At 35.5% G+C, this 22,660-nt stretch overlaps 1 protein-coding gene across 1 annotated transcript in view; it reads right to left on the bottom strand.

Annotated features, from left to right (window-relative positions):
- Window positions 1-22,660, bottom strand: part of LOC150110576 (nitric oxide-associated protein 1) — a 126,757-nt gene that overhangs the window by 13,472 nt on the left and 90,625 nt on the right. Inside the window, exon 6 of the mRNA XM_090394936.1 lies at window positions 13,976-14,210. Coding sequence (XP_090251062.1) covers window positions 13,976-14,210 — 235 coding nt within the window. The remainder of the gene's footprint in view (window positions 1-13,975; window positions 14,211-22,660) is intronic.

Genomic DNA, 22,660 nt, shown 5'->3' with positions numbered 1-22,660 from the left:
TCAAGAATAGGCTACAACTGAATGTCTAGGTTGATTATCCAGTCGACTGCACTTGGTGTAGCATGGATGAAGTCTGACAGATTTCCACTGTATGCATGTAGGACACATTCTGCTATAATATGATTAATTGTCTGGCCGGGTGATCCACAGTTGCACTTGGCTGAGGCAATCATGCCCCATTTGTAAAGGTGGTCTGCACATCTGCCAGGGTTGGTGCAGATTCGATTAAGGGCAGACCAAGTTTTCCGAGGTAGGCTAAAACCCGAAGGTAACTGTGTTGGGTCCACTAATTCATGGAAGATCCCTGTTGAAGTGTTACGCCAGGACTCTTTCCACTTCTCCTTCATGTTGAAGTTTGTCTCTGCAAGATTTTTTGCTGATAAGATCGGAGGGTACCTTGACTTTAGCCTGTTTATTTCTAGGGGTGGGATGTTCAAAATTCCTTCATAAAAAAGAGTAAACATTTCATAGAAAAAGTGAAAGATATACATATTGGTCCAACAGACATCTTAGCAAGTCTAGACATTATCAGCTTGTTTACAAACGTCCTGAGACAAGAAATTTTGAATCTCCTAGAAGACCTCTTCCCTCCGGACATCTTAAATCTCTTTAAACATTGTATAAACAATACTTTTTTTTTCACCTATCAAGACAGAATCAGGGAACAAAAAGAAGGACTGGCCATGGGTTCATCATCATCACCAGTATTAGCAAACCTATTTATGGAAAAATCTGAAAACAATGCTCTTAAGAATTACCATAAAAAACCAAAGATATGGCTACACTATGTGGACGATATTTTCATCATATTCAATGGAACAACAGATGAGCTTATCAATTTCAAAGATTATCTCAACAATTTGCACAGCACCATAAAATTCACTTTAGAACAAGAAAAAAATAGAAAACTTCCTTTTCTGGATATTCTATTAGAAATTAATGAAGAAAGTAAACTCTCCTTCTCAGTATACAGGAAGCCGACAAACACTGGAAGATTTCTAAATGCAACCTCACACCACCATCCTTCACAAAAAATAAGCTTAATTAAAACTCTTCGAGACAGAGCATACAATATCTCCAGCACACAAGAAAAATGTAATGAAGAACTAAAATACTTAACACAAATCCTCCAACAGAATGGGTATGAAACAAAAACCATCAAGAGAATCCTTAAAATGCCTCCAACTAACAACACAATAAAACAGGATTACAAAAACGCAATCTCGCTTCCTTATATCAAAAATGTTACAGATAAGCTAGCCAAATTAATGAACAAACACAACATAAAAGTAGCCTTCCTTCCAATGGAAAAAATCTCAAGATTCCTACATCCACCAAAACCACCTCATCATCCTCTTAAAAAATCAGGAGTCTACAAAATCCATTGCTCATGCGGGATTTGCTATGTAGGACAGACAGGAAGATCTGGAGAAATACACATGGCTGAACACCAAAAAGACGTACAATACAAAAGAGAACAAAAAACAAGTCTTGCTTTCCATGCCGCTTCCACTGAACACGATGTACTCTGGCAAAAAACGATGATGTCATACATAGAAAACAACAGTTATATAAAAAAATTTAAAGAAGCTGCTAATATGCTGAAAAACCCAACCCAATGCAATAAAAATCAAGGTTTAATTCTCCATCAAGTGTGGTCAGCTCTAATAAAAAATCTACCTCAATCTGAGCTCGGACTGTATGAACGAGAACAAGAAAACGTGACATCGTCCAGTATTGTTCAACATCAATAACGTTTTATATATGCATTCTGTTATTTGAGTTTATGAATAGCCAGATGGTTATGATTTGTATTTAATAATTCTCTTGTTTAAACTTTAAGTTATACTATTTACCCCCTGAAGATGTAAATCCTACAATTTACGAAACTTGTCGGGAACTATTATTTCAGTATTTTGTATAACTGAATAATAAAAAATGTGGTGTAATCACCGAAATATATCTTTTGAGCTTGGTTATTGTTCAGGTGGAAGTTATTGAAACAGGTATTTTGCTAGGATTCGGGCATAATCTCCATTTGCTGAAATATTCATCTAGGACCGCAAGGTCGTTTGTTAGTGTATCTTCCATTGTAGTAAAATTGGTGTGTCTGGTGGCTAGAGCAATATCATCAGCATAGAAAAACTTCTTAGGGGCTGTATGAGGCATATCTGTGATGTATAAGTTAAAAAGGAGGGGAGCCAGAACTGACCCTTGTGGTAATCCATTATCCAGTGTTCTTTGTTTGCTTTTGTTCTCGTCCATACACACTTGGAACAGGCAGTTGCTTAGCATGTTATCGATTAGTCTTGCTATTGTTTTGCAGGGGACTGCACGGAGCAACTTGCAGACTGCGCATTGGCTCCAGACTGTGTCATAAGCTGCAGTAAGATCTACAAAAGCTACAGCTGTTTTCCGGCATTGTTGGTAGCCTGCTTCTATATGTGTGGTGAGTGACAGGACCTGATCACAGCGGCTTCATTTATGTCTGAATCCGGCCTGTTCCACTGGGACTTGTTCTATTATCTTAGGGGCAATTCTATTAAGGATGAGCCTTTCTAGGTGCTTATAACAGGTGCTAAGCAGGGCAATTGGTCGGTAGTTTTCTGGTTTGTTGTTGATTTTTCCTGGTTTTAAGATAGGGATAATTTTTGTCCTCAAACTCTTTTGGAAGTCTACCAGTCTGGAGGATATCAGAGAAAAAGCAAGCCAACCACAAGTACTAGCGGTAGTAGTCGGCGATAGATAGCGTTGGTGGTAGATGATGAAGGTTGGTGGAGTAGGGAGACAAAGAGTTGTAGAGTAGATGCCCTCCCTCGATGAGTCTCTAGACTCCCTGGAGATGTAATATTATAATAATATAGGGTGCTTAAAGGTCAAAGCTGTAAAACTGAGAGGAGACCTCCACATATACTTTAAAGGAATGTGGAGAACCGACCAGGTCATCTGACCTAATGTCCAATCCTCATCTTCTCATGGTGTACCCTGTTGGGGATCTATTTGGATACTAAATGAATGAGGATAGGCTAGCAATTTGAGATTTAGCTGACCATATTGTATTCTTATTGGTTAAACCAAAATAAAAAAAATGATGGTACAACATGACAAAATTTCATGCCGGCTGGGGCATCGCCCGGTTAAACAAAGCCCCTGTTGTTTTCGGCAGGGAACCAGGGCGAACAGCGAAAAATCAGCTACTGGAACAAATCTGAAAACACACCCCAACTCAACATCACCAGAGTTAAAGATCAGTACTATCAATGTAAGAAGCCTGAATGGCAAAGAAATGGAACTAGCTGAGGAATTAGATAAGTACCAGATCGACATAAGAGGGGTGACTGAAACAAAAAAGACCAAAACTGGTGAGACCTTTCTGAGCAATAAATACAAAATGTTATATTCAGGCAATGACAATCAAGGAAAAGAAGGAGTAGCCATAGTATTCAACACAAAATACAAAGCTAATCTTCTTGAATGGCAGTCAGTCTCAAGTAGAGTAATGTGGGCAAATATGAGAATGGGGAACAGGACAATGAGACTTATTTGTGCCTATGGTCCAACAGAAGGTTCTACTAAAGTAGAAGTGGAGAAATTTTTTGAGGCTTTAGAAAAAGCAACTGACACAATGAAAAAGAAAAAGTTGGTCCTTGTTGGGGAATCTAAATAGCAGAGTAGAAAATGACTCTGAGACATACAGAAATATTTTGGGAAAATTTGGAGAATAAAGCAAAGCTAATAATAATGGCAAATATCTGTTGGATTTCTGCTCAGGACATGGACTGGTTATTACTAACACTATGTTCCAACATAAAACTGTGCACAAATTCACATGGAGAGAAGAGGCAAGGAATAAGAAAAGTCTCATTGACTATGTTATTGTTGATAGTGATGTTTTCTCCCTGGTGCAGGACACCAGAGTGTACAGAGGATTTGAAATTGGAAGTGATCACTATTTAGTCTTGAGCAGGATAAAATTGAATTTCATATTGAAAAGAATAACCTGTAAGAAAGTTTTAAAGCGAATAAAAGTTGAGCAGCTCTCAGATGTGAACTGTAGACTAAAATACACAAGTATTATTCATGAAATAATGAAAGAGTTTGAGAACAGGAATCAAACCTTGGAGATTCTTTGGCAAACTCTGAAGAAAACATTAATTGATTCTGCCAGAGAGGCATGTGGTGAGTGTCTGCAAGGATAAAAAAAATCTGAACTCCCTGGTGGACACAGGAAGTTAAAGAGGCAGTGAAGGAAAAGAAGAAAGCATATCAAAAGTTCCTGTCAAATAAGTCAGCTTGTGCTCTTAGAGAATACAGAGACAAATGTAAGAAAGCTAAACACTGTGTAAAACTAGCTAAACAAAAGTCATGGGAGGACTTTGGCAAGAATATAGAAAATAAATATCAAGAAGGTGGCAAAATATTCTGGAGGTTGTTGAAGAAGCTACAGAATGGAGGAAAGAGTGCTGTAAAAGGAGTTAGCGATGATAAAGGTGACATGAAAATGGGAGAAAAAGATATCATCGAAGTATGGAGTAATTACTTTGAAAAACTGCTAAATGAAACAAGCAGTGACAGCACAGTGGTAAAAAACACTGACCAGGCATGCAGTCAGGAATACATATCATACTTGAAGTAGAAAAAGCCATCAAAGGCTTGAAATGTGGAAAGGCAGCAGGAGTAGATGATATTCGAACACAAATGCTGAAGTATGGTGGTATAAGAGTCTTACAGTGGCTGCACTGCATAGTTCAGAAAGCCTGAACAGAGGGACGAATTCCTGATGATTGGAGTAGAGCTCTCATAGTATCCATATATAAAAAGGGAAATAAAACTGAATGTGAGAATCAGAGGTATTTCCCTACTGGGTGTTCCTGGCAAGATCTATACAAGTATACTTGAGAAACAGTTGAGAAGAACTGTGAAGAAAAGCTTGGTGAAGAACAAGCTGGATTCAGGCCAAATAGAGGCTGTCAGGATCAGATCTTCACTTTATGACAAATAGCAGAGAAATCATGGGAATATAACAAAGATCTGTATTTAAGTTTTGTCGATTTGGAAAAGGCATATGACAAGGTGCCAAGGGAGAAGGTATTCAATACGCTGCAGTTATATGGTGTCAATGGGGCATTATATCAAGCAATACTTAGTCTTTATTTGAGTTGTAAGTCAGCAGTGAGAATTGAAAGAAGTACAGGAAGATGGTTTAATGTTAAATCCGGTGTGAGACATGGATGTACATTATCCCCTCTGTTATTCATTATCTATACGAATCATATTATGAAGGAAAGTGGTATTAAACATGATATCAAAATTGCAGATGTTACTATCAGCCCTTTGCTTTATGTGGATGATGTTATACTTCTAAATAAATCTGCTACAAGTCTGCAAGATTCTCTGACTAAATTGAATAACTGTTGTAATAGATATGGTATGAAGGTATGCATTAAAAAGACAAACACAATGAAAATAGGTAGAATCATTGAAAATGTCATCTGTGTTGTGAATGGAGAACCTGTGGAACAAGTAAAACATTTCAGCTACTTAGGCATAATTTTTAGTGAAGATGGTAAATTAAATATAGAAATAGACAACAGAATCAGCAAAGCTGGTATGGTGGGAAGTCAATTGAATAAATTCATATGGAATAAGAGAGAAATTAGTAAGAACACTAAATTAGCTGTATAAAAGACAGTATTCAAACCAGTTTTAACTTATGGATCTGAGAGCTGGATCAGAAGTAAAACACTTGACCAAAGACTAGAGACCTCAGAAAGATTATAGGAATGAGCAGATGGCATCAATGGCAATATCATATTAAAAATGAGGATAATAGGAAAGAACTTGACATTGTCAGCATCCAGGAATGTGTTAGCAGTGCTAATCTCAGGTGGTATGGTCACTTAAACAGAATGGGCGAAGATAGATTAGCAAAACAAGTGTTCTCTGCCAGGTTGGCAGCAAAACGACCCAGAGGAAGACCAAGATATAGGTGGATTGATACAGTACAAAGTGCCTTAGATGATAGAAATATAAGATCTGATAATGTTGGTGTCTTGACAAGTAACAGACTGATTTGGAGGAAAATTGTAGATAGGAAGTTAGTAATGATGTAATTTTTTTCATTTAGTACTATCATATCCTGTACACCCCTTGAGGGTACACGGCAGGAATTTGATGATGATAATAATAATAACGTGCATCCCTATCTGACATCAGATTTAACATTAAATCATCTTCCTGTACTTACTTCAATTCTAACTGCTGACTTACAACTTAAATCAAGACTAACTATTGCTTGATATAATGCACCATTGACACCATACAACTGTAGTGTTTTGAATAGCTTTTCTCTTGGCACCTTGTAATATGCCTTTTCCAGATACACAACACTCAAATACAGATCTTTGTTATATTCCCATGACTTCTCAACTATTTGTAGTAAAGTGAAAATCTGAACCTTACAGCTTCTACTTGCGCTGAATTCAGCTTGTTCATCATCAAGCTTCCCTTCCACAATCCTTCTCAACTGTTTCTCAAGTATATCTGCATAAATTTTACCAGGAAGACTCAGTTGGTAAATACTTCTGTAATTCTCACATTGTTTTATATGGGTACTTGTTATATTCACATAATCTCTCAACTATTTATATTAAAGTGAAAATGTGATCCTGACAGCTTCTATTTGGCTGAATCTAGCTAGTTTTTCCCTAAGCTTCCCTTCCACGATCCTTCTCAACCGTTTCTCAAGTATACTTGAATAAATTTTACCAGGAACACTCAGCAGGGAAATACTTCTGTAATTCTCACATTGATTTATTTCCCATTTTATATATGGATGCTATGAGAGCTCTACTCCAATCATCTGGAATTCGTCCCAATTTCTAGGCCTTCTGAACTATGCAGTGCAGCCACTGTGAGTCTTTTATACCTCCATACTTGAGCATTTCTGGTAAAATATCATCTATTGCTGCTGCTGCCTTTCCACATTCAGGCTTTTGATGGCTTTTCTACTTCAACTATAGATATGTATTCCTCATTGCACGCCTGTTGAGTGTTTTTTACACTGTGCTGTCAACTGCTTGTTTCATTTAGCAATATTTTAGAAGTAATTACTCCATACATCAAGGATATCATTTTTTTCCCTCCAGTTTTCATGTCACCTTTATCATCTCTAATTCCTTTTACAGTACTCTTTCCTCCATTTCTGAGCTTTTTCGACAACCTCCAGAATATCTTGCCACATTCGTGATATTTATTTTCTATGTTCTTACAAAATTCTTCCCATGACTTTTGTTCAGCTACTTTTACACAGTGTTTAACTTTCTTACATTTGTCTGTATTCTCTAAGAGCACAATCTGACTTTTGCCAGGAACTTTTGATATGCTTTCTTCTTTTCCTTCACTGCCTCTAACTTCCTGTGTCCACCAAGGAGTTCTGATTTTTCTATCCTTGCAGACAACTTTACCACATGCCTCTCTTGCTGAATCAATCAATGTTTTCTTTAGGATTTGCCACCGAATCTCTAAGGTTTGGTTCCTTTTCTCAAACTCTTTCAGTTTTTTCTTGAATAATGTTTGTGTATTTTAGTCTACAGTTCACATCTGAGAGATGCTCAACTTTTATTTGCTTTAAAACTTTCTTACATGTTCTTCTTTTGAATATGAAATTCAGTTTTATCCTGCTCAAGATTAACTGGTGATCACTTCCAATTTCCAAATCCTCTGTACACTCTAGTGTCCTGCACCAGAGAGAAAACATCACTATCAACAATAACATAGTCAATGAGACTTTTCTTATTCCTTGCCTCTTCTCTCCATGTGAATTTGTACACATTTGTATGTTGGTAATAACCAGTCCATGCCCTTAGTAGAAATCCAGCAGGTATTTGCAATTCTTATTAGTTTTGCTCTTTTCTGCAAATTTTCCCAAAATATTTTTGTATGTCTGACAATCATTTCGTAATCTGCAATTTAGATCCCCAAGAAGGACCAACTTTTCCTTTTTCATCGTGTCAGTTGCTAGCTCTAAAGCCTCAAAAAATTCTTGCACTTCTACCTTAGTAGAACCTTCTGTAGTACCATAGGCACAAATGTCTCATTGTCCAGTTCCTTATTCTGATATCTGCCCACATCACTTTACTTGATACTGCCTGCCATTCAAGAAGATTAGCCTTGTATTTAGTGTTTAATTCTACAGCTACTCCTTCTTTTCCTTGATTGTTATTGCCTGAATATAACATTTTGTATTTATTGCTCAGAAAAATATCACCAGTTTTTGTCTTTTGTGTTTCAGTCACCACTATTATGTCGATCTGGTACTTATTCAATTCCTCACTCAGCTCCATTTCTCTGCCATTCAGGCTTCTTATGTTGATAGTTGATGAAAGTTTTTCCACTTGGTTATACTATAAATTAAAGATATGAAGAAATTATATATTTGGTTCAATCCTTTATCCAAGTGTATGCAAACATAGCTAAATTTATGCTACTCTCCATTTAGACTAAGAGGTGACGTAAGCCATACCTTTTTATTGCTTTTCCAATGATCTCTACGGTTCAAATTGGTCCAGAAACGGCTACAACACACTGCAATAAGAGCATTTTTTTATATCTACATCATTATTGCACAAACTGCTAGATGTGATTTCGATCTTATTCTAGTATCGAGAATTGAGCAATGAGAACTGCTGGAGAATGATAACAAATCAATTCCAATATCATTCAAAGCAAATTAAAATCTCTCTATTATCTTCAAAAATGACAAATCTGCCTATATCTAGTCCTCATTATATTTAGTTTTGACTGAATCTTGATATTTCTACTAGAATTATGTACATCTGGAATGACAATGTCAGAATTGTAGCATTTTGAACAGCTCTTCTTCTGTTGGCATCTTGTCATGAGCTTTTTTCCAGATCTACAAAACTTAAGATAAAAATCCTAGTTTACTCCCAGTTTTCTCAACCATTTGTCTTAAAGTCAAAATCTGATCCTGACAGCCCTGTGTGGGCTGAAACCAGCTTGTTCTTCTCAAAGTTTCTCTCCCATACTTTTTTTTTTTAGGCTCTTGTCAGGAATGCTTGCATAAATGTTACCTGGAATACTCAGCAGGAAAATCTTTAATAGTACCTGAGGCGGCATTGCTGCTGCAGGTACCCATTAAAGAGTGCACACGTTACATACAGTAAATAACTTTAATGAAATTGCACAAATGTTTCTTAGTGAAATTAACAGTACATTATCAGTATGTGGAACAAAGCAATTCAAGTAAAGGTATTTACTGTGTCTAACATGTTTGCTAATCTTTAGATTATTAGGGAAAGTCCTCTGATAATCTCATTGTTTTATTTTCCTTTTACAGAATTGTAAACTAGCTATGATAGCTTTATTCTAATAATCTAGAATTCGAACTTCTGATCTTTTTATCCAACGTTATAGAACACAAATTAGGACTTTAGTTCCTTTTGTGTGTCTGTTACAATTTTAAATGTTCTCACTAATAACTGATTGTCGGAATCCGTATACAGTGATAAACTATTTGTGCTCATAAGATAATGGGTGTAATGCCAATAAAATATTTAGCAGCTAAATGAATAAATATTTTCTTTTCTTTCACTGGTGTTGTGAATTAAGCTGCAAAACTACACATCCAACTTCCAATACCTAAGCTTATTCACATATTTGACGATCTGACCAGGCATTCAGAGTTATGCAATGTAACCCTGTAAAACTTTTACATCTCCATATTGAAGCATTTCTCAACTTTCCACATTTCAATCTTGTTGACAAGCTTAAGTGTTAAACATTATTCATAACTTATTTTAACAGTATTACAACACCAAAAACTACACTAAATTATACAAGGATGTTTGTTAACAAGCTTATATCTCACTGAATTTCAAACTGGCATCTTGGGAGCAAAAAACATCATGTTACAATTTACATAAGACAATGAGTTGTGAAACAATTCTAATTGTAATGGATGCAAGATCTAGATTCCTAGTCCTGACACACCATAAGAATGGCAAGTGAACGTATTTCTTATATTCTCCAAAATTGATGCCAAAGATCTTCCTGTCTGTCCAAAGCATTCCAAGACAGGAAATTCCAGGATGTCTAGGAGAGAGTTTGTCTTTAGGAAAACAGATCACAGTTACTAATTTGACATGTGGTTTGAATGTGATGTGAAGGTTATATTTTAATAATTCTTTGGTTATCTATATATCCAGTGTGCCTATCCATAGAATATATCCAAGATGTGCCCTGGATATATGGAATAGTTCTGTGTTTGGGAAGGGGAGAATTAAGGGGCCATATAGTATTTTATCTATTTTATCAATTCACTCCTAACACATTAGTCTTTACTTCTCCTCCCCTATATTATTATTATTTTATTTTATTGCTTCTTCCAGTAACTCACTCGTCTTCTCTCACACGACCATGCCTGTCATCTTTCATGACATTTTGTATCTGTCACAACAATCAACTTTTTCACTTTCTTTCTCTTTTCTGTTGTACCATTTGTCAAATAGGTTCCTTTTCTCTTAACCTGTACCCAACATGGCATCAAGGGAAAAAACTCACAAATCTGATTTACAACTGTAACATTGCTTTAAATCAGGTAATCTTACAGTCCTTCTCGTCAAGAAAGTATGGCAAAGATAGTTGAGTTCTACGGAAAGGACTGCATCATTGGAACAAATTGTCCTGGCTTTCAGTTAGTTTTGAGAATTCCATATTGTTGGGAAGTGGAGAATTCCACACACTCCACATCCTGGAGTGCAGTGTTGCCAAATGAAAATTACTAAAAACAGCTAAATCTTAAAAAAAAAAAAAAAAAAGCTAAAAAGGAGTTAAAAATTAAACTTTGAAGCTAAAATTTTAAAAGTAGTAGCTGATACTTTTAAGTTACTTACTTTATTCAAGTTGAAGTGATACTTGCATATAAGTGGCTAAATACATTTTCCATGTGGTCTCATCATCATCAAATTCCTGCCATGTACCCTCAAGGGGTGTACAGGATATGATAGTACTACATGAAAAAAATTACATCATTACTAACTTCCTATCTACAATTTTCCTCCAAATCAGTCTGTTACTTGTCAAGACTCCAATATTACCAGATCTTATATTTCTATCATATAAGGCACTTTGTACTGTGTCAATCCACCTATATCTTGGTCTTCCTCTGGGTCGTTTTGCATATTTAGCAGCTATATCACACTGCAAAACTTACAGTGGCCTTTTGTAGCATCACTAGGAACTTCACAACCATTTAACTTCCCATTTGCAACCATTCCCTCCTAAATTTTTGCTTGTAAGCTTTATTTTTCTCTTTGCTCATTTTTGAAGCTGGGTATACAACTCTTTACTGCAACGAATTAGGATCAGTCTTTGAAAACTTCCCACTCGCTATCGTAACTACCAACCAGAACACTGTGCAAAGACTAACTTTGTAGTGGTGCTATCAACTTTAAGGTGAAAAAATGGCAGACTGTTGGGCCACGTAAATGACATCATGCGTTTGAAACATGTATGATGCTCGCACCAAACGTCCCATACAATTCCATATCAAATGGAACATCTGGAAAACTTTTAAAACAATTTCTTTAAGAGTAACTTATAAAAACAACTAAAAAGAGCTGAAACTAGTTCTGAAGGAGCTAGATTAAAATTTTTGGAGCTAGGGAAGGAAAAAAAGAGCTAGATCTAGCCCCAAAAGAGCTAAATTGGAACACTGCTGGAGTGTATGAAGTCCCCTGTGACTTGGCCTACTATGGAGAGACATGAAGATCCCTTAACATCCTGTCTTGGAGAACATAAGAAATGCATTCACTATCATTATTTTATATCAATTCAGAACTGGCAGATGACGCTTTGGATACACCTGCACACAGGATTAGATGGAAGAAAACTAATGTGATATACAGAAGCCATGCTAGGGAGCATCCTCCTAACCTTAACATATATGGCTGTATTAATCTGACAAAAATTTGGCAGACAGTTATCTTAATCAATTCCTACACAATTGTAATAACTTCTTTTTGTACAACATTGGGGTGGGAGCAAATTACGACTTTAGATCTTGTGTCCATTGCAATTTGAATTGTTTCACTTGCTATTTTTTGCACTGGAGATATTGGTTTGAAATCCAGCAAAATATAAGCTAGTTAATAAACATTCTTTTATAATTTAGTCTTGTAATACCATTAAAATAGATTATGAATTTTCTCCTAACCTTAACATATATGGCTGTATTAATCTGACAAAAATTTGGCAGACAGTTATCTTAATCAATTCCTACACAATTGTAATAACTTCTTTTTGTACAACATTGGGGTGGGAGCAAATTACGACTTTAGATCTTGTGTCCATTGCAATTTGAATTGTTTCACTTGCTATTTTTTGCACTGGAGATATTGGTTTGAAATCCAGCAAAATATAAGCTAGTTAATAAACATTCTTTTATAATTTAGTCTTGTAATACCATTAAAATAGATTATGAATTTTCACATTTCAGGTTTCTGATATCTTTTTCAACCTCATGTACTGATATATATTCTTGATTATGTTCTTCTGGAATACCTGAATATTTCCTACCACTGTTCTGTTACTTATTATTATTAAAGGGAGACCTCGAGGGAGTCAGGAACTCATTGAGGGAGGTGATACTATTCACACCAGCTGTCATACCTGTTCTTGAATTCATTCACACTACTTGCACAAATACATGTACCTGTAATTTGCCTCATAATTTGCTAAAGTTGAGTCCCACATAATAATTATTCACCCTGCATTCAAGCTACTCTGCCAATATATTGTCCTGTTTGACTGTATTGCATATCAGTCAGATAACCTAAAATGCACTGCCATCATGTCTGCCTTCCTGCTGCACAGTAGCAACTCTACTGCTATCATTAGCAATATCCCTCCTGAATTATGTTCTATGATTCCTGAAAATTATACTGCTTGCATTCTTCCCCAATATCTGTAGTCTTCTGCCAACCTATTCTCATTTAATATCTATAACTTTTCATGAAAGTAAACTAACCAATGTCAAAAACTCCTCTCCCTTATTTTGAATGCTTCTGGCATTAAGTAAATATACATTAATTGCAGTATCCACATGAGCAACTACTCTCACATTTGATCCTACTCAAATTCAGAATGTGAGAATTCAGCATTTCCTCATCATTCCCACTTGACTAAGTGAGAATGATGAAGAATCTTGCATCTTCCCTAATAGTACAGTTTTCCTGACTTGGCGCTTCTAAACTCACTTAACACACTTTCTCCAAATGCCAAACTCCGAATAAATACATGCAGGTGCAATCCATCAGTCATATATGTCGTATCCATGAACTTCATCTATACATTCTACAAACTGCAATCATGGCCCTTCTCAATTCACTCCTAACACACTAGGGGAAGCAGGATTAGTCTTTACTTCTCCCCCCCCCCATTATTATTTTATTGCTTCTTCCAGTAACTCACTCATCTTCTCTCACACAACCATGCCTGTCATCTTTCACGACATTTTGTATCTGCCACAACAATCGACTTTTTATCTTTCTTTCTCTTTTCTGTTGTACCATTTGTCAAATAGGTTCTTTCTCTCTCAATCTGCAATCAGTTAAAGTTGACAATCGGTCTAGAAAAAAACTCACAAATCTGATTTACAATTGTAACATTCCTTTAAATCAGGTAATCTTACAGTCCTCCTTGTGTGTGTGCGCACACACACACACACACACACACACACACACACACACACAAGAAGGCAGAACTATGATATAAGAAATTTAGTGCAATATCTCCTACTATAAGATGATAGAAGAAACATGTTCTTTACAATTCCAGAAGAAGAATTCACCAATCCTATCTTTACAAGTTTTTTCATACAAATTACATAATGTGAAATATTGCAGAAGTTTTAAAATATCAATCATATAAACATGCAAAGCAAAAAAGTTACCTGCTGAAGATAGCATAATATCAGCACAACTAGTCCTCCTATCAATTCCTGTTACTTTTACATCTTTAGGGATAAGTTGTGGAAAGTCTTTCAGCCGTTCTGTACTTCCACAAGGCACAGCTAGAAGAGTGGTGCCTAAATTCAGTTTGTAAAACAAATCACCCTTATGAGTATGAATTATATGCACTGGAAGATGCTGAGAGGAAAATACTGTGACATGCACAAAAACAGGTCCCTAAGGAATAAAGGTCATTTATTTCAGTTTATTTTATTTATTTTTATTTTTTCAGTTTAAAGCCAAAACAGCATTCAGTAGTATTTAGGTTTGTAATAATTTATAACAGCAACTAAACAAATAACTGAAGTTTAATTTAAAATAATCAACTAATATGAAAAGCATCAAATAAAAGCAGTAGCTGAAAATTAAATGATAACTCACATTATATGTTTTAATAATAATAAAATGTACTTGGCATGCTGTTGTTTAAGAGATACTTGTGCCATAAAAAGTTTTTTCAATTAACATGAAAAAATAATTAATGTAATTAACTATTGTTGCCACTGATTATGGCCTGTAATATCCAGGCTGAAATATATTGCCTTAAATAAATAGTACTACTTGCCAGTATGTTTCATGTATGTTTTTCATGTATGGAAAAGTATGTTTCATGTCCAGTTTATAATAATCCTGTCTGCAACCATTAATGGGCAAGTTTGCCATAAAAATAAAATTTGAGAAAATAAGGATGCACTCATGTTATGTATTTTTCTGGTTTTTGTGAAATATACTTAAAACAACTTAAAAAAAATTTCTGATATGAACACAGCAAACATATACATAAACTCCATAATAAAGCTTGATGATATAATCAACACCAAGAGGAAAAAATACATTTATTAAATTCATCAATATTGTGAGTACAGTAAAACCCTGAAGTTACGTGGTAGGTGGGACCAACACAAAGCGCGTAAGTCAAATTCGCATAACTTGGGGTATAATTTTGCATGTAATTTATATAAACAAACATACAATTGGGACCAAAGGTTTACAAAAACACCTATATTTTTTAAGAAATATAATCATAATTGTAGTTTTTCGTACATAAAAATTATTTCGATGTCGATGGTTTCATAAAATCTAATAGATTCGTCTGACGGCATAATGTTTTTTTCTTGTCATGTAAAATTTCTTCATAGCAAGCTAATGATTTTTTTATTCCTTGCCTTGTGGCCACAATTCATTCCTCGTTAGAATCTATGTCCTCCAAAATCTGTAAACCTTTCTTTTATGATTGTTCTTACTGTGGATTCCTGTAGATCGAACTTCTTTGCTAGCCACAAATTTTCATTCCGCCTTCAAAATTCTTAATAATATTGAGTTTTGTTTCCCAAGTCAATGTTTTTCTTTTCTTGCTATCTGTAGAAGAATCAGACTTGCTTCTTTTGGATGACATTATTTTTTATGTGATAAAATTTTTGTCAAGAACATAACATTAAACAGTCGCAAGGTTTGTAGATTATAAAAATCTTGTATGAACGGAGACCATGCGAAATATGTCAGTGCTTGTTCACAGCATGTGCGACACTGACGAATGCGGCCGGCACCGGAAAAATAAGACAAGTGGTGAGGTGTGAAGCGGGCCGGGAATATGTACATATAAGAAACTGTGTAACTCCGGATTCGTGTAAGTCGGGGTATGACTGTATATTTTTTTGGCAACTAGCTTGATTAATTTTAGAATAAGATCACACTGTTTTTTTTTTTTTTTTTTTTTTTTTTCCCCCAACAATATTTTGCTGGTTTTCTACCAAGCATCATCAGAGCACAATGAAACTGTGATAGGCACACAGCACTAAACCAAGTAACTGTAGAAACAATTTAAACTCTAACTGACAAACTTATGTCCTTATGTGGCACTCTCTATGGGTCAGATAACTACTAAGTTAATTTAGAGAAATCTGGCTATTGGGTCTTAAAATGATAGTCTCCCAGTTCTTTGGTAAATTAATGAAATCATATTTGTTGAGGTTGGGAGAGTGTTTCATAGCTGATGCTAAGAATAGCATCAGCTATGAAACTGGACTTGCGATACAGATGATTTCAGATATAATTTTTAAGTTCTTCAAGATGTATGTTAACTGATCTACCAGTCTGTCCAAAGTAGACTAACTTGAAGGCATAAAGAACTTTATACACTCCTGGCTGTATGTTCAAGAGGTTGTAGTCGATCTTTAGGAGAACATATAAAATTATCTAGTTGAATGAAAGATTTGAAACTGGTATGGAGATTATATTTGCAAAAAACTTTAGCATAAAGAACTTTGTACTCTGATGATTTTGGATAGAAAACCTGCAAAATATTAGTGAGTTTAATAAATGTATTTTTTCCTCTTGGTGTTAGTTATAACACCAAGAGGTATTATATCCATAATAAAGTCATTAAGCTTTATTATGGATAATGAATAACACCTAAGCCTTTCTTTACAAATATATAGAAACTTGATAATTTTTAAGGCTCCATTACTATATATTAATAATCTTTGATGACTTGCAACATTTGTCCTGTTACTTATTAAGCTATCTAATATTTTCCTAGTTCAGGTTCGTTTCCCAGGCCTATGTATTTAGTGTTTTATGCAAATAGAAAAGTTTATTTTCTACTTATATAAAAAGAAAACTTAGTTTTTATGCATTTTATTAACCAAGTGTATAAACACTGGGGTGCTTAAGGGTCAAATCTGCATAACTGAGAGGAGACCTCCACATAGCCTTTAAAGGAATGTAGAGAACTAACCAGGGCTTCTGACCTAATGTCCAATCCTCACCTTCTCATGGTGCACCCTGTTAAGTATCTACCTGGATACTGAACGAACGAGGATGGGCTGAAAATTTGGGATTTAGCTGACCAAATTTATTCTTATTGGGCTTAAACTACGATATTAAATTATGATACAACATGACAGAATTTCATGCCGGCTGGGGCGTTGCCCAGTTAGACAAGGGCCCCCGTTGTTTTCGCCAGGGAACCAGAGCAAACAGTGAAAAGTCAGCTACTATAACAAATCCTAAAACACACCCCCAACTCAATATCACCAGAATTGAAGATCAGTACTATCAACATAAGAAGCCTGAATGGCAAAGAAATGGAACTAGCTGAGGAATTAGATAAGTGCCAGATCAGCATAAGAGGGGTGACTGAAACAAAAAAGACCAAAACTGGTGAGCTCTTTTTGAGCAATAAATACAAAATGTTATATTCAGGCAATGACAATCAAGGAAAAGAAGGAGTAGCCATAGTATTCAATACAAAATACGAGGCTAATCTTCTTGAATGGCAGTCAGTCTCAAGTAGAGTAATGTGGGCAAATATGAGAATGGGGAACAGGACAATGAGACTTATTTGTGCCTATGGAATTAGATAGAAGAGGGTCCCACAGAAGGTTCTACTAAGGTAGAAGTGGAGGAATTTTTTGAGGCTTTAGAAAAAGCAACTGACACAATGAAAAAGGAAAAGTTGGTCTTGTTGGGGATCTAAATAGCAGAGTAAGAAATGATTGTGAGACATACAGAAATTTTTTGGGAAAATTTGGAGAAAAGAGCAAAGCTAATAATAATGGCAAATATCTGTTGGATTTCTGCTCAGGACATGGACTGGTTATTGCTAACACCATGTTCCAACATAAAAATGTGCACAAATTCACATGGAGAGAAGAGGCAAGGAATAAGAAAAGTCTCATTGACTATGTTATTGTTGATAGCGATGTTTTCTCCCTGGTGCAGGACATCAGAATGTACAGAGGATTTGAAATTGGAAGTGATCACAATCTAGTCTTGAGCAGGATAAAATTGAATTTCATATTCAAAAGAATAACTTGTAAGAAAGTTTTAAAGCAAATAAAAGTTGAACAGCTCTCAAATGTGAACTGTAAACTAAAATACACAAAGATTATTGAAGAAAAAATGAAAGAGTCTGAGAACAGGAATCAAACCTTGGAGATTCAGTGGCAAGCCTTGAAGAAAGCCATGATTGATTCAGCTAGAGAGGCATGTGGTGAAGTTGTCTGCAAGGATAGAAAAATTAGAACTCCATGGTGGACACAGGAAGTTAAAGAGGCAGTGAAGGAAAAGAAAAAAGCATATCAAAAGTTCCTGTCAAATAAGTCAGCTTGTGTTCTTAGAGAATACAGACAAATGTAAGAAAGCTAAACACTGTGTAAAAACTAGCTAAACAAAAGTCATGGGAAGACTTTGGTAAGAACATAGAAAATAAATATCAAGAAGGTGGCAAGGTATTCTAGAGGTTGTTGAAGAAGCTCAGAAATAAAGGACAGAGTGCTGTAAAAGGAATTAGAGATGATAAAGGTGATATAAAACTAGAGAAAAAGATATCCTTGAAGTATGGAGTAATTACTTTGAAAAATTGCTAAATGACACTAGCAGTGATGACAGCACAGTGATAAAAAACACTGACCAGGATACTTGAAGTAGAAAAAGCCATCAAAAGTCTGAAATGTGGAAAGGCAGCTGGAGTAGATGATATTAGACCAGAAATGCTCAAGTATAGAGGTATAGACGTTTTATAGTGGCTACACTGCATAGTTCAGAGGGCCTGGACAGAAGGACGAATTTCAGATGATTGGAGTAGAGCTCTCATAGTACCCATATATAAAAAGGGAAATAAAACTTATTGTAAGAATTACAGAGATATTTCTCTACCTGAGTGTTCCTGGTAAGATTTATGCCACTAAACTTGAGAAACAGTTGAAAAGGATTGTGGAAGAGAAACTTGGTGAGGAACAAGCTGTATTCGGGCCAAATAGAGGTCATGATCAGATATTCACTTTATGACAAATAGTTGAAATGTTACGGGAATATAACAAAGATCTGTATTTAAGTTTTGTAGATCTGGAAAAAGCATATGACAAGGTGCTGAGAGAGAAGCTATTAAAAACGCTACAGTTGTATGGTGTCAGTGGATCATTATATGAAGCAATACTTAGTCTTTATTTGAGCTGTAAGTCAGCAGTTATAATTGAAGGACGTACAGAGAGATGGTTTAATGTTAAATCTGGTGTCAGACAAGGATGTACATTATCACCTCTGTTATTCATTATCTATATGGATCACATTATGAAAGAAAGTCGTATTAAACCTAATATCAAAATTGGAGATGTTAATGTCAGCTCCTTGCTTTATGCGAATGATGTTATTCTTCTAAATAAATCCACTATAAGTCTGCAAGATTCCCTGACTAAATTGAATAACTGTTGTGATAGATATGGTATGAAGGTCAGCAATAACAAGACAAAGATAATGAAAGGCAAAAGCATTGAAAATATCAGCTGCATTGTGAATGGAGAACTTATAGAACAAGTAAAACATTTCAGCTACTTAGGCATGATTTTTAGTGAAGAGAGTAAATTAAATATGGAAATAGACAACAGAATCAACAAAGCAGGTATGGTAGGAAGTCAACTGAATAAATTTATATGGAATAAGAGGGAAATTAGTCAAAACACTAAATTAGCTATATACAAGACAGTATTGTATCCAATTTTAACTTATGGATCTGAGTCAGAAGTAAAACACTTGACCAAAGACTAGAGACCACAGATATGAGAGTCCTGAGAAAGATTAGGGGCATGAACAGATGGCAATATCATATTAAAACGAGGATATTAGGAAAGAACTTGACATTGTCAGCATTCAGGAATGCGTTAGCAGAGCTAATCTCAGATGGTTATGGTCACTTAAACAGAACGGGTGAGGAAAGATTAGCAAAACAAGTGTTCTCTGCCAGGTTGGCAGGAAAAAGACCTAGAGAAAAACCAAGATATAGGTGGATTGATCCATTAAAAAGTGCTTTAGAAGATAGAAATATAAGATCTGACAATGTTATAGCTTTGACAGGTAACAGATTGATTTGGTGGAAAATTGTAGGTAGGAAGTTAGTAATAATGTAAATTTTTCATGTAGTATTATCATATCCTGTACACCCCTTTCATTTTCAAATTCCTGACATTTACCCTCAAGGGTAAATGTCAGGAATTTGATGATGATGTGTATAAACACATCACACACACATACACAGAACATGTAAAATAAATTTATATTAAAATAATAGTGGCCCTTTTACTCAATCACATACACATTCATAATCTTAAAATATTGGGTCTTCTGGCATTAAACAAGACATATGCAAAAGCAGAAATTAAGATATTTTAGTCAGAGACTCAAACAGACATAACAGAGAACTTGACATTCTTGCTCTAGAAAATTAAAACATATATTCTTCATTAATCCATAAGTTCATTAAGAGAAACAAATTTTCTTGCACACAGTCACACAAGAAAATGACAACTCATACTTGTGTCTTCAAGGTATGCCTTACTTCAATTATATTCAATTCCTATTTAAAACAGGTACCTAAAACTAACAGTTTACTTCATAAAATTCAGCTAACCAGCATTAGAACAGAATTAACAATATGGAACATTTCAGTGTTTTTAATGATAACTGTCAGTTCCACATACAGAGAATAGCTTTCCAAGTAATTTTAACTTAAAAAAATAAAAAATAAATAAAAGGAGTAAATAATAAAATTACAACAGTGAAGATACACAAACTTCTCAATAAGAACTTCAACAAACAAGGAGTCCAGAAAATACAATTATTCATTCCTTATATTTTTTCTTAAAGGGAATAATTTTCAACTCTTCCTTTAATTCTTCTGTCCATTCCCTTTTTTATGTGTCTGTTTCTATATAAAAATGTATCCTCTCTCATGTCAATCAGCTATTCATTTCCATAGCACAGTAGAGCATGCACTGTACTTTCTCATTTGCAATTGTGTAAATAATGTCATGATAGCCTGGTATCATAGACAGCAAATTGAAGTTTTCAGTAATGGCAAACTGGATAACATTTGTTGACAGTGTGATGAAATTTCTTCTTTTCTACTTGATGAATATTTCATGTACTTAACATAAAATACTTCTACATGTATTTTAATTCCAATGATGCAGAACGTATGTATATCTTGCCAATTTTGTTTTGCTAAATGATAAGTTGTTTCAACCGATGACATAGCTATGAGGAACAGTTAGGCTCAAAGCCCTAGCTTAGTCACCTACTAATGCAAGACTACAAGCACTGCTGCTATATTCTTCTTACAGTAAAATATCATTTTAACAAATATTTAATCAACATAATGATATTTTTATACATTTTTCATTTCATCTTCAATTATCTAAACTAACAATTTATTTTGCATAACATACTACAGGATTTTATGGTATGCAGTGCTTGTGGTATTTATGCATCCTGGCAGTTGAGAGATGGGGAGTACATATGTGGAAAATGTAGGAAATGGAAAGAACTTTGTGAGTTAGAGATTACCAAAACCAACCTCAGCAGTGTCGCATCAGAAGTGGGAGAATATCGACCTAGAGAGATGAATAGTCTCTCTAGGTCGATAGGTGATGAAGGGTGAGAATAACAAGCAAAATATAAATGAAAAATGGGAGTGGGGAGTGTGGAAAGTATGACTAACTGTGAAGTTTTTGGAGATGGTCTTAATTGGGAGAATGAATGGAGAGCAAGAGTGGGTAGCTTGCAGAGAGAAATAGATGAGCTGGAAGAGGAGGTGGAATGTCTTGGGAATGAGTTGAGAAGTGTGAAAGATGAGATTAAGCGAATGGAAGAGATGAATGCAAGGTGAATTAGAGTAGGAGTGAGAGAGAGTTATGGGAATGATAGAAGAGAAGACAATAAAAGCAGCAGGAGAGGTGCTGGAACCAGGGAAAGAGATGCCAGGTAAGTAGGGAAACACAGACAGAAAGTGTTAGAAGAGAGAGTGAGGGATGCAAGTGAGCAATCAAGGAACAGAGTGGTAAGAGGTGTGATGTATGAAGACTCGATGATCCATGGTGTGAAAGATAGGATGCCAGAGGAGTGTTTGCCTGGAGGAATGATAGAACATGTGGTTATGGCAATTAAGCAGAGTGAAAGGGTGGATGAGATGATTGTGATGGCAGGCACGAATGCCTTGAGAGGCAGTGTAAATCGGGTAGTGAGAGAGCCGAGATTCATGCTTGAGGTTGTACAGAAGCAAACTCAGATAGGGAAGATAGTATATGTGTGTTGTCCAGGTATGAGAATGACGAGCTGAGTAGAAGAGCATTAATAATGAATAGTATGATAGCCAGAATGTGTTAGAAGAGAGGCTTGGAGGGCATTTGAGGACAGAAAGGAACTGTATGTGAGAGACTGCCTGCATTTGAATGAGGAAGGATGTAGACATCTGGAGAGAATGCTGTTCTCTGAACGAGTCAGTGTGTTAATGGAGGGGAACTAGAATTACCGGGGTGGATGGTAGCAGGGATGGAGTAAAGATAAGTATAGAAACAGTGACATTTTTATGCTTTATACTAATGCCAGGAGTATCTGGAATAAAGGAGATGAATTGGTGAAACTGATAGCATCAGCCTTTCTAAAGATTATTGGGTTCTCTGAGACATGGTTGATGGAAAATATAATAACAGGAATAGAAGTAGCAGGGTACAGCATTTTTTGAAAGGATAGGAAATGAAAACGCAGTGATGGAGTCCTGCTTATGATAAGTGATGACTTATGTCCTCTCGAAGTGGAAGCTTTGGGGGGAGGACACTAATGTTTTTGAAAGC

The sequence above is a fragment of the Typopeltis vanoorti genome, chromosome 1, assembly GCF_054136105.1.
Source record: "Typopeltis vanoorti isolate ZY-2024b chromosome 1, IOZ_Tvanoo_1.0, whole genome shotgun sequence".
Taxonomy (NCBI): Eukaryota; Metazoa; Arthropoda; class Arachnida; order Uropygi; family Thelyphonidae; genus Typopeltis; species Typopeltis vanoorti.
This window is presented reverse-complemented; position numbering and strand designations above follow the sequence as displayed.